The sequence below is a fragment of the Palaemon carinicauda genome, chromosome 5 (assembly GCF_036898095.1).
Source record: "Palaemon carinicauda isolate YSFRI2023 chromosome 5, ASM3689809v2, whole genome shotgun sequence".
Lineage (NCBI taxonomy): Eukaryota > Metazoa > Arthropoda > Malacostraca > Decapoda > Palaemonidae > Palaemon > Palaemon carinicauda.
Window position 1 is genome coordinate 72,606,536 of NC_090729.1, and position 13,298 is coordinate 72,619,833.

General features: G+C 36.0%; 1 protein-coding gene across 7 annotated transcripts in view; it reads left to right on the forward strand.

Moving 5' to 3' along the window:
* The window catches only part of LOC137641331 (plasminogen receptor (KT)), a 565,134-nt gene that overhangs the window by 482,366 nt on the left and 69,470 nt on the right, over nt 1-13,298 (forward strand). For 2 of the 7 annotated variants that reach the window (XR_011044482.1, XM_068373776.1), the window contains one exon: nt 8,944-9,303. The exons of 3 other annotated variants lie outside the window; for them this stretch is intronic. Coding sequence is in view for 1 of the 4 variants with exons in the window: in XM_068373776.1 (XP_068229877.1) it covers nt 8,944-8,976 (33 nt within the window). In the remaining 3 variants the exon portion in view is untranslated. Of the gene's footprint in view, nt 1-8,943; nt 9,304-13,298 lie in introns of those variants that run through there. 2 more of the 7 variants (XR_011044480.1, XR_011044481.1) reach the window with 2 other exon arrangements.

The following is a 13,298-nucleotide window of genomic DNA, read 5'->3' on the forward strand; positions in this document are numbered from 1 at the left end:
GGATATCTTTTGAAAGTCATGAGGAAGCGTTTAATGCCATAAGTAATATTAGTAGTATCAAAATTAACGAATTGAACATCATGGGAGCTCTTTGAGATAAGGTCCCAAAGGAATTGGATGTGTACAAACCTGCTGATTGGTTTGAAAAAGATAGAAATGTGCCCATGCCTTCACAGAGAAAACCCAAACCACCAATGTGGCTCTTAGCTGAACCTAAAGGGATAATAGGGAATTATTTTAAAATATGTAAGTTTATGCAAAAAAAAAAAGTAGGAACCATAGCACCTGGAGATATAACTCGTTTTGGGAAGAATAGTTGTCTCATCCATGCCAAATCTTCGACTCAGTCTGCAATACTATCTAACTTACAGACAGGCAGTGATGATATTACATTGGAAATGAAACCTCATCTAAATTTTAGTTATGGAAAGGGGGTGGTCTTTAATAAAGACCTGTACGAATTTACAGAGGAGGAGATACTTTCTATATGTCCATTAAATGTATGGAAAGTGCATAAGGTTCATGGAACTTCAAGGATTATACTTACTTTCCAGGATGCTGATGTACCTTTCCATATTTTTATTAAAAATGAAAGGATTAAAGTTCGGCCTTTCAAACAAAAGCCCCTGCAATGTTTTAATTGTTTTGAATTTGGACACCCATCCAAAGTTTGCAAAAACGGAAAAATATGTGGTATTTGCTCCAAAACCTATCATGGAGAATGTACACTTGAGGCCAGGTGTTCAAATTGCAATTTGAATCATAAATCAACTGATAGGAGATGCGAACTGTATAAGTTGGAGGAAGCTGCCCTAAACAAATCAAGTTTAGAACACATAAGTGTGGGACATGCAAAAAGACTGTTGAATAAATCAACCAGCTATGCAAAGGCCTTAAAATCAAAGGTAAATTTACCACAGGAGACATTAACCCCACCTAGCACTGCCAGTAATCCTAAGAAAAGAAATAGCCTACAACCTCTGATAATAAAGTACTGCATGACAAGGTAATCATATCACCTTCTGAGGCTCTGCCACAGTGTATTAAAATGGGTCATTGCCCATTTCTGTACAGCCTTCGTCCCCCATTACCAACAATAGTACTAACCTCTCTCAGGCCATGTCCTTGCCTGATTTGATGGAGATGCCACCTGACACTAAGTTACTAGGTGCACCTGTATTGGGGAAGGTGCAAAAACCTGGTAGCTCACCACCTACTAATCGGAAAAGAGAGAGACCTCCATCTCTCTCGCCCCCTTCCATAAAAAATATCAAAATTACGACGTCAAATAAATATGATGATTTGTCTGTTGATGTTTCTGATCTGGAAGTCAATTTAAATAAATCGGAAATTCAAGTGGAGGTCCACCAACCTCCTCAACAATCAGATCAAAAAGACAAAAAGAAAATCATAAATGCTAAACCTAATCTATCAAGACCCTCTTTAATAAAACCACCTAAAAATAGTGTTAGATCAAAAACTGCTAATAGGAAGACTCCATCCAAGGGGTCTACCAAATTATAAACCATAGTTTTTTCCTCCATTTTGCAATGGAATTGTCAGGGTTTAAGGGCCAAATATGAAGAACTTAAGCTTCTTATTCATGAGCATTCCCCCATAATTATTTGTCTACAGGAAAGCAAACTTGACCATAATACCCCTTGTCCTCGCGAATATATTAGTTATAGGACACCATATGATCACCAAGTGGGGAGCCATGGCGGAAGTCTCATATACGTTCGTCGAGATGTTCCCCAAGTTTCTCTGTCTATTCGTACACCTCTGCAGGCTGTGGTTGTACAGATTGACATAGGGAGAAAATATACAATTTATTCTCTGTACTTGCCTCCAAATGATAACATTTTGTATGATAACTTAGTGGAGGTGATTCAACAACTCCCTCAACCTTTTTTTTTACTTGGAGATTTGAATGGTAGACATCCTTTGTGGGGTGATGTTTTAGCAAACACGAGGGGAAATATCATATCATCCATTGTGGAAAATGAAGATGTGGGACTCCTTAATACAGGAGAGCCCACACACTTTCATGTCCAGACAGGTACCTTGTCATGTATTGACCTATCAATCGTAAGCTCTAATTGCCTTCTCGACTTCGATTGGAGGACATTAGATGATTGGCATACTAGTGATCATGCACCAATAATTATAAACACCAAAAATGGTCCACCTTTACAGAGATCGCCACGATGGAATCTTGACAAGGCGGACTGGGATAAATTTCGTGAGCTAAGTGAAATTGAGGGGGATGCAGGATAGGTTGAAAATATCAATGATGCCATAGACTTACTGGATGGAACTCTCCATACAGCAGGAGTCAATTCAATTCCCAAAAGAACAGGGTTATTCAAACGACGACCAGTCCCGTGGTGGTCTTCAGAACTAACTGCCCTCCACAGAGCCACAAGAAGATCTCTTAACACGATTGCATAGACGCAGAACTGATGAGAATTTAATTATGTACAAGAAATGTAGAGCACAGTTCCGTCGTACCATGAAAGAAGCAAGGCGCCAGTCATGGATGTCTTTTGTTTCATCCATTAACAGTAGAACACCACCATCTTCTGTGTGGAGGAAAGTAAAAAAGATAGCTTGCAAATTCACTCCCAACCCACCACCAGTGATGAAAGTGAATGGTCAGTATATAACTGAAGTAAATGATGTTAGCAATGCCCTGGCTAATCATTTTTCAAATGTATCCAGCAAGTGTGAAGGAGCCCCTGGTCACCAGTATAGGAGCATTGAAGAAATGAAAATTTTAAATTTTGCAACAAGAAGGGAAGAATTGTATAATTCTCCATTTACTGAAAAAGAATTTGATTCCACACTTCTTCATTGCAATGATACAGCCCCTGGACCCGATGGAATTCCATATGCAATGATTAAACATGTACATTTTAATACAAATCTATTTATTTTAAGCATTATTAATAGAATATGGCATGATCATAGTTACCCAAGTGTTTGGGAACTAGCCATTATTTTAGCCTTTTTAAAACCCGGTAAAGACACGTTTTTAGCAGCAAACTATCGTCCTATTGCATTGACATCTTGTTTATGTAAAATCATGGAGAAGATGGTCAATGCAAGGCTGATGTGGTACCTTGAAAAGAAAGGTATTTTATTATCGATTCAATGTGGATTCCGGAAAATGCACTCAACGACTGATGTGTTGATACGACTTGAGTCTTCTATTTGTAAAGCCTTTGCTTCCAAACAGCACCATATTACAGTATTTTTTGACCTTGCAAAGGCATATGATACCACATGTAGATATGGTATACTTAAAACCATTCATGAATTGGGATTGAGAGGAGAGCTGCCACTATTTATTCAGGCATTTCTTTCACATAGAGTTTTTCAAGTGAGAGTGGGGGAAACTATCAGAGAGTAAGTGCCAGGAAGAAGGAGTTCCTCAAGGTAGTGTGCTGAGTGTAACCCTTTTTGCACTAGCAATTAATGGGATATCCTCAGCCATTCCCAGGATGTTCTCTCAACATTATTTGTGGAGGATCTCTCCATATCATTTGCTGGAGCCAGAATGGCAATGGTTGAGAGAAAACTACAGCTCTCAATTGACAAAATTATCCAGTGTGCCGATATGAATGGATTTAAGTTCTCGACAAGTAAAACTACTATTGTACATTTCTGTCGTATCTGGGGAGCACATCCAGGCCCGGATATATACATCAAAGGTCAACGGATCCCATGTGTATCGGAAGCCAAATTTTTAGGTTTGATATTTGATTGTAGACTTACATGGGTTTCTCACCTAAAAGCGTTAAAAGCTAAATGTGTTGAAGCTCTGAATATTTTAAAAGTACTGTCCCATACATCATGGGGGGCAGACCGCAATACTATTTTAAAATTATACAAGGCCTTGATTTTTTCCAAAATTAGTTATGGATGCGAAATATACTCCTCAGCCACCCCAAGCCGGTTAAAAATATTAGATTCCATACATCATGCTAGTATTAGATTATCCACAGGAGCCTTTAGAACCTCACCTATCCCAAGTCTCCTTTTTGATACTGGGGAGTTGCCTCTGGACCTCTATCGAATGTCCTCTATTATTCGGTATTGGTTTAGATTGCAAAGACTCCCTAATTCTTTAGCCTTTCAGACTACAAGCCATGTAAGGCACTCAACATAATATGAGTTGCACCCAAAATCTCCTCAACCTTTTGGGTTTCGGGTGAAACAATTATTAAACAATCTGGATATGATTAGAATTAAGGTGCTTCCATTCAAGGTATCATTAACGCCTCCATGGAAATTACCTGAGGTATCTTTTTGTAAATACTTTATTGGAGTTAAGAAGAATATGACTGATTTAGAATGCAGGTCTCTTTTTATGGAACATGTTGCAGAACATAGGGGATCGACTTTTATATATACTGATGGTTCCAAATCTGATGCTGGCATTGGATTTGGAGTACATAGTAAGGATTTTAATTGTAGAGGTGCACTTCCTCTAACAGCTTCCATATTTACTGCCGAGCTGTATGGCATACTAACCGCTACTGAGAAAATAGCTTTGGAAAAGGAGGGTAATTTTACAATTTTTAGTGATGCAAGGAGTGTTCTTCAAGCTTTAGAAGTTTTTAATTCCAATAACCCTATAGTTTTAAAGATTTTAGAATGGCTTTATATTATTGGACGGAGAGGTATAATAGTTCGATTTTGTTGGGTTCCAGCACATGTAGATGTGTCTGGGAATGAGAAGGCAGATTTACTTGCGAAGAATGCGGCATCTGAGTTGCTACCAAGGAGGTATCCCATTCCCTGTAATGATTTCCTACCTTACATCAAGAAATTGGTTTGTAATAAATGGCAACAGCTCTGGGATAGTCAAGATGTCAATAAAATGAGGGAAGTAACAAATATCATATCACCTTGGAGGTATAATATGATGCCCCGAAAATGGGAGACGACTCTTTGTCGTCTCCGTATTGGTCACACACGGTTGACACACGTGTATCTGCTGAAGGGCCAACACCAACCATTTTGCGAAGATTGTTTAGTACCTTTAACAGTGAGGCATTTGTTGACCGAATGCCCTAATTTTACTAACTTAAGAAATAAATATCTGTTTGAGGCTCGAGGTGAGGATGGCAAGTTTATCCTTGCTAAGATTCTTGGGCATGATGTGTCCTACTATGCGAGCGGAATTTTTAGATTTATTTCAGAAGCAGGTCTTCTGAAAACTATTTAACTATTATAATGACTTCTTATGCTTTTAATTGAATTCTTTTTTATTTTTCATATATAATAAATGCTATCGGCGTCAATGACCTTAGATGTCAGGATGCCAGAAAACTTTCAATCAATCAATCAATCCACACTCTTGCCAAGATCAACCTCACCGCCTCCATCACACATGTTCGAATCCATGAACAAACTGTGACCGTAGTCTATATCTGTATCTAAACTTTACCTAGTTATACCATTTCAGGCACTGGAACCTCACTTAGAATAGGATTCACGCATTTGGATGTAGTTAAATAATTACTGACAATAATGTCAATGCCGTCAGCGGGCAAATGATCTACAACTACTAGTTTTACATCTCCTGACACTCCCTGATTTTTTAAATCCATCTTCATCAAGGGGCAAACAACTCAGATGTTTGTAAACTTACCTAACATGAATTTTTTTTTCATATTAATCACAGCCCTTGTTGGCACACACTTTCCTAATGTGGGAGATGGCCGCTCCGTTGTCCCTAAGAAAGACAACTTCTCTTAAATCCCTTCCTTTAAGAGAAGAAACTACACCTTCATACAAAACATCTCCGTAAAATTTCCTAGTTTATTTCATAATGTCATTCCTGCTTGCCGAAAGATTATCAACTAGTGATACTGGTTTCTTGACATTCTTCTCTACTATACAGTTACTTGCTATATTCCCTTTCTTATTGCATCGAAAATAAATCATCACTGAACTACTATCTGCCCATTTGCTCTTACAAAACATGGAAGTATGACCTGGTTTTCCACTTGGATAACATTAATAATCACATTTCCCTATATTACTATCGCTAACATTACTTTTTCTATGTTTCATCCTACCAGACGAAGGATTATTTTTCTTCTTACTATCACTTAAACTCTGAGTAAGACTGTGTTCATATTCCAACCTCGTCACATCTGTAAAAGATTGTTCATGCCTATCTTCTTTATACTGTAGCTTAATATCTGGGGATATGTTATCTCTGAAGTTTTCTAGCAAAACTAAGTTCTTGATATCAGGAAAACTATCTACTTCAGCGCAAGTTAACCAATCACAAAATTATCTTTCTAACTTCTTTCCATACTCTACAAATGTACTGCTCTCATCCCTTCTCAAACTTCTAAATTTCTTATGGTACGCCTCTGGTACTAACCTGTATGTACTAAAAACAGTTTCTTTCACAATATCTTAGTACTTGCTTTCATCCTCAGACATACAACTATTATTATTATTATTATTATTATTATTATTATTATTATTATTATTATTACAACTAAGCTACAACACTAGTTGCAAAAGCAAGATGTTATAAGCCCAAGAGTTTCAATAGAAAAAAATAGCCCAGTGAGGAAAGGAAATAAGGAAATAGGTAAACAGTATGAGATTTAATGAACAATCAAAATAAAATATTTTAAAAACAGTAACAACATCAAAACAGATATTTCATATGTATACTTTAAAAAGACATATGTTAGTCTGTTTAGCATAAAAACATTTGCTGCAAATTTGAACTTTTGAAGTTCTACTGATTCAACTACCCGATTAGGCAGATCATTTCACAACTTGGTCACAGCTGGAATAAAATTTCTAGAATATTGTGTAGTATTGAGCCCCACGGTGGAGAAGGCCTGACTGTTAGAATTAACTGTATGCCTAGTATTACAGACAGGATGGAACTGTCCGGGAAGATCTAAATGTAAAGGATGATCAGAATTATGAAAAATCTTATGCAACATGCATAGCAAACTAATGGAACGATGGTGCCAGAGATTAACATCTAGATCAGGAATAAGAAATTTAATACACCGTAAGTTCCTATCCAACAAATTAAGATGAGAATCAGCAGATGAAGACCATTGAAAGAATTAAAACACTTCTTTAAAATAGATTGATCACCAAAAATCTTAAAAGCCATTTTTTTGTGCAATTGAAGAAGACACGGACTTAAAATGTTTCTCAAAAGTAATTTTGTTGTCGAGAATCATACCTAAAATTTTGAAAGTCATATAGAGTTGAAGAAACGTTATCAATGCTGAGATCTGGATGTCGAGGAGCCATTATCCTTGACCTACTTACAATCATACTTAGAGTTTTGTTAGAATCCAATTTCATGCCCCATAATTTGGACCATGCACTAATTTTAGCTAGATCTCTATTAAGGGATTCAGCAACCCCAGATCTACATTCAGGAGCTAGAATTGATACAAGGTGTGTAGCAACAGTCTTGTTTTCTAAGTCAAACTACATGTCATGTGTTTATATAAAAAGTAATAGGCCAAGAACACTTCCCTGAGGAACACCAGATATCACGTAACTCTACTCACCATGGTGCCCATCTGCAACAACTCTTTGCGATCTATTACTTGAAAATTCAATAATAGTGCTAAGAAATGACCCACCCACTCCCAACTGTTTGAGTTTGAAAACAAGGGTCTCATGATTAACATGGTTAAAGGCAGCACTAAAATCAAGGCCTATCGTACAAACTTCCTAACCACAATCAAGAGATTTCTGTACAGCATTGGAGATTTTAAGAAGGGTATCACAGGCTCCAAGGCCTTTATGAAAACCAGATTTCAAACTAGGGAACAGATGATTACCTTCAGCAAACCTATTAAGACGTTTTACCAAAAGACATTCAAAAACTTTAGATAATATGGGAGTTATGGAAATTGTGCAGTAATCAGTTGGCCTTGAGCTACCGCAAACACCTTTACATAGTGGTGTAACATCGCCAATTCTCCAACAACTGCTAAAAGCTCTTCTTACTAACTTGTGCAAAATAACATAACTTTGAAGCTAAGAAATCTGCTGTCTTTGTAGAAATAAAAGAAAAAATGCCATTTGGGTCTACACCTTCAAAAGCATCAAGGTCTATCAAGAGAGCTTTAATTTACAAGATCAAAAAGCTAAACTACTTAGTATAGCCTCAGGAAAACAGGAGTGAGGAAGATTAATTTTCTCAATACTCTGCTTACGGTCAAACACGTCAGCCAAAAGGGTTACCTTTTCCTTTTGGACAGTGAGTGGCAGAGTCATCTGGTTCAAGTAAAGGAGGAACTGTTTAGACAACCTACTCTATTCATTAACTTTTCAAAAGACATGAAATATTTTGTTAAATCTTCCTCGTCAAATTTTGGTATTAATTTCAACAGTGCCCCCATACCTAAATTATCAGAATCATCGTTCAATGATGAATTACTACCTCATCTGCTACTTGACGCCACATTACTTCCTGGTCTGCTACCTGGCAGACTATTATGAAGATTTTGCCTTAAACGAGCAATTTCTAAATCATGCTTACGCTGTTTCTCATTTCTTCTCGCTGCCTCTCATTTTCTTCTATTTCGGCTGCTTTTTTGTCTCATACATTTCCCTTTTGCTCTTTAAAGTATACAAATTTCGCCCACCACCACCTATCTCCCGGTAAGTCCTGCCTGCAAGCAAAAGTGACGATAGAACACAGGTGTGTGTGTGTGAGCAGGATAGCCAGTACTACCACCTACCCCGCACTAACTAGCGTTGGGTAGTTACACCTTCCTAAAAGTCTTATAGCTAGTCTTCTAGCTTTGCCAAAAGAATGTTCCCTAATAAAGAGCGTAAGGTTTTAATCTTTAGGAAAAATTCAAATTACTTTAAATTTTTCATTTTAAAACTAAATTGCCTGCTTAAGCCTTGGCATTTCTGTGACAGGCCCTGCACGAGCATCGTAGTGGCTATTACTAAGCCACCTCTCATCGCTTCTCTTCCTACTGTCCTGTACTCCTGAATCCTCAAGTGACATGGAATTGTGGGAATTTACAACTACTAATGATGGACTTTTGGTGACTGGTTGGCATCTATCTCCTTTGGTTAAGTCACTGGCTGTATATATTAGGGTGCTTTTAATTGCAAGCATTAATATATCCATTCTGTTGACATTCAACAATGTTCTGCATGCTGTATTTTAAGGTATTATGACTTAACTATGAAACAAATATTTACTAAAACTATTTGTGAATTTTATAATTTGTGCTATTCTAATACTGTATTGCAAATGAAATTTGAATGGAACAGCTTTTTCTATAAGAAACATTTCCTATCAAGATGTAAATGCTAACTAAATATTTTGTGGTCATATCAGCAAGACTTTTGGAAGTGGTGTAGTGATTTACAGTAAGATTAAAAACTGTGTTCAATTAATGTGTTACCTTTACTCCACCACCTGAGGTACATTTACAGTACTACCCCCCTACCATGACTTTCATTAGATAATCTTTGTTTTACTCAATATATCAAGTTAAAGTTCTGAAGGATCTGCCTGTTCAGCTCTTACTGCTTCTGTAACCCAGCACCTTAGGCAACCTGTTAAAAGAGATGTTACCTCACTTGTTTTATTATGTTTTTAGCCATTTTATGAGAAAACATTGGGCTCCTAGTTTGATTTCTTACATTGTTTTAAGTTTCCTTTGACTGTAATACCTTTTTGCTGAATTTATTTCTTCTTCACAACTCTATTTTTGATCAATTAAGCTATTTTTTCTACCGATTGGTTATCCATGACCTCTAAAGGCAAATTAGTGACAGTGCAGAGAAACTTTAGTAATTAATGAAAGAGTCCGAAGTAGGAGAAAAGGGACAGTGAATGTGACTTAAAGTAAGATTTAAGAATAAATACAGTAGATACTAGAAATATCTAGCCAGTAAATGTTAATATGGGTGGTAGAAGAATGGAATTATTTAGATTGTTTAGGTATTTTGCCGTGAATGTAATTAATGATAGTAGGATGTAAAAATAGTAGTCTCTCGTAAGTCTGTGTACGTAGTGCATGCAGAAAACAAATTTGGAATTCTTTAAAGGATTGCAGAGCTAACTTTTTAAGATGAAGTGTAGCTGTTTAATATGGAATACAAATTGAGAGAAAAAGCTTGCTTGTTTAGTACATATCTATGTTGTAAAAGGGATGAAGATTAATGGACAGGTTGCAAAGTGGTAAAAATGTTAGGTTAGCTTGGTAAAAAAAGATAGCATGTAGTGGTTTGAGATGGAATGGAAAGGAATTTAGCCTTTACGACAAGCACTGGAACTGGTTTGGATTTAGCAGAATGGTAAATGGGAAGTTGTTGAAAATTTTAGAATAATAATAAAAAAAAAAAAAAACATTGAAATGGAAGAGTCAAGGAAGACCAATGAAGTGTCGAATGGCCTGATAAGATGAGGTACTGTAATGGAATGGCCTTAACATCCAAGAAGAGTGACAATATGTAAAATACTATATTGAAGGAATGGTGCATTATGGGTTGGGGATTTAGATGTTCTGAAAAAAAAAAAAAAAAAAAAAACCTTTTGTATAGGTACAAAAATAAATTTGGAAGTAATCTGCATGGTGTTCAGTCTTGATTTAAAGTTATTAACATGGCAGTAATTTTTCTCTTTAACTTTCCTCAGAAGACAGTCTTAGGTAAACTGCCATTTAATAAAAGCTATATATATGTAATGAGTACGATACAGGTTTCTCTGTTCAGCATATTTCCCTATCATCTTCACAAAAATTCACAAATGTTACTGGTCTAACTTGAGATTGTAAGATCTATTGATGTAACTTGTCTGAACAATTAAGTTAATTTGGCCAGTATTATTATTATAAGAATCTTGAAGACAGAACCGTGTCCCATCCAAAAGTTATATTGATTCCCAATGAAAAGTTAAAATCTATTTGTGAAAACAAGCAAATTGATTTCTGTGGCACATGTTTCAGTCTTGTAGTATTTTCCCTTTCTATATATGTAAGAGAGAGAGTTGAAGATGCAAATAAAATAATCGAAAGCCTTCATTAAGGACCACAACTCAGAAATGGAATTTATAAGTTGTTATCGTAACAGGTCTGGTTAACAGGATCATCTCAGTACAACCAATAAAAGGCAGGCTAACATGATTTGAGGTTGCGGGAAAGATTTTTTCATACCTTAAACAATATCTTCTTTGGAAACCATTGCCGTGCAGTCCTTCAGGCTCCCTCTTAATGAGAGTTAAAGAATCTTTGACACTCGTTTCTTATTCCTTGTTCCTCTTTTACCATGTAAGTGCAAATTTTTACTCACTGTCATGATTAGAACTACTGAATTTAACATCAGTAAATCAAGTTTTGTTTTTACTGGTTTTTCTTTGGTGTTTACAGAAAAGTAAATACGTGAAATGGTGTGTTTGGTTTTGAAATTTCAACTTCAGCTTGCTTCAGTTTCAACATGCTGTATTCTGAAATCTTTAATGTAGTTCTTGAAGTCTTCTCTGTGGTTATGGATGTCAGTGGTCCTTTAAATGTGGAATGGGTGATCATATTATACCTCCTCTAACACCTTCCATAGAAATTAGTTTTCTTTCCTCTCATACTACCCAGTTCTTCATTTCTTTTCTCCACCTTGAAGCTCAACCTATTTTAACTTTTAATTCAAATGGCGACAGTGGGCTGTTTAGTTGTTAATAGACGTAAATAACCTCCCCAGACCCAGTGGTTGGCCTAATGACCTAAATTCCTTCAGAATACTTGAAAATTTTAATGTAAAAGACTATCATCTGTGAAATGACCAGGTGTTTAAGGAAAAATATTCTTCTCTACAGTTTGATTCTTATCAGTTATCTCATCCTTTCCCTACAGCCTCAGCCAGTTTTGTCCCATAGAAAGGATCTCTGGCCAAGGGGAATGGATTGTGAACTTTTAAATACATAGTTCAACTAGAGGGGCACTCAGAAGAGTGCAAACCTATGCCACGGCTTATTTCTCGACTTTGCTCGATTTTGACCTTGACCTTTGAATGTATCAAATAGGGTGGATTTTCACACCCTCAAATATGAGCCAAATTTGAGTTCTCTGTAACATCAATGTCCAAACTTATGGCTGATTACATGAATTGGATATTTTGCTAGGCTGGGACCTAGACCTTCAAAAATTTAATAATTTTCAGCTCTTTACATAACGGTTAATCCATGCAAGTTTCATTATTATTATTATTATTATTATTATTATTATTATTATTATTATTATTATTTGCTAAGCTACAACCCTAGTTGGAAAAGCAGGATGCTAGAAGCTCATGGGCCCCAACAGGAAAAATAGCCCAGTGAAGAAAGGAAACAAGGAAAAATGAAATATTTTAAGAACAGTAACAGAATTAAAGTAAATATTTCCCATATAAACTATAAAATTGTCACCAGGAAGCTGTTCATAAATTATGGCTGATAACAGGATTTGGGCAGTTTGCTTGATCTTGAACCTTGACCTTCCAGAATTTAATCATTTCCAGCTTTTTACATAACAGAGGATCCATGCAAGTTTCATTACTCTACGATTAAGATTGTGGCCAGGAAGGTGTTCACTGACAAACACACACTCAAACAAATACACAAACACACAAACAGGGGGTAAAAATATAACCGCCTTCCAACTTTGTTGGCAAAGTTAATTAGCATATAGAGTAGGATATTAATTTTAGCTTTTCATCCTTACTTGTCCACAATTCTTTGTTCTGGTTTAGTGGTACACATGCCCTTCTCCTAGAATGTGGTGGAATTTTGAAGAAAATTATGGAATAATTATAAAGAAATGAAGTTTTTACATCAATAGGAGCTGGATTTTCATGAAAAGTTAACCTTATACTGTATCTTATTTTCAGCTATTATGTTCTTACAGTATTTGTAATGCAAGGTCAAGAGCTTTTTCCACTGATGTAGATTCTGTGTAAATACTTTTCCTTAGTAAGCTTGCCAACATCTATTATAAATTGTACTGTTGCTCAGGACTTAAGGTACCCAAACTTTGTTTTGCTGATATGACCACTAGCCAATTGTTTACTTTTTTATAGATTTGTTTTAGAATCTCTCTCAGTTATTTTCAGGAGCTTCCTTGGGAAAGATGTTTCTTGCTGTTCTAAGTTTGAGATTTTTTGCTTATTTTTACTGTAAGTCGTGTTTTCCTCACTGTCATATGATTACGATTACTAGAGTCATTTAAAATATATATTTTTTCAGTTACATATTATTTATAAATCTTCCTTGACTAACCTTGTTTTAT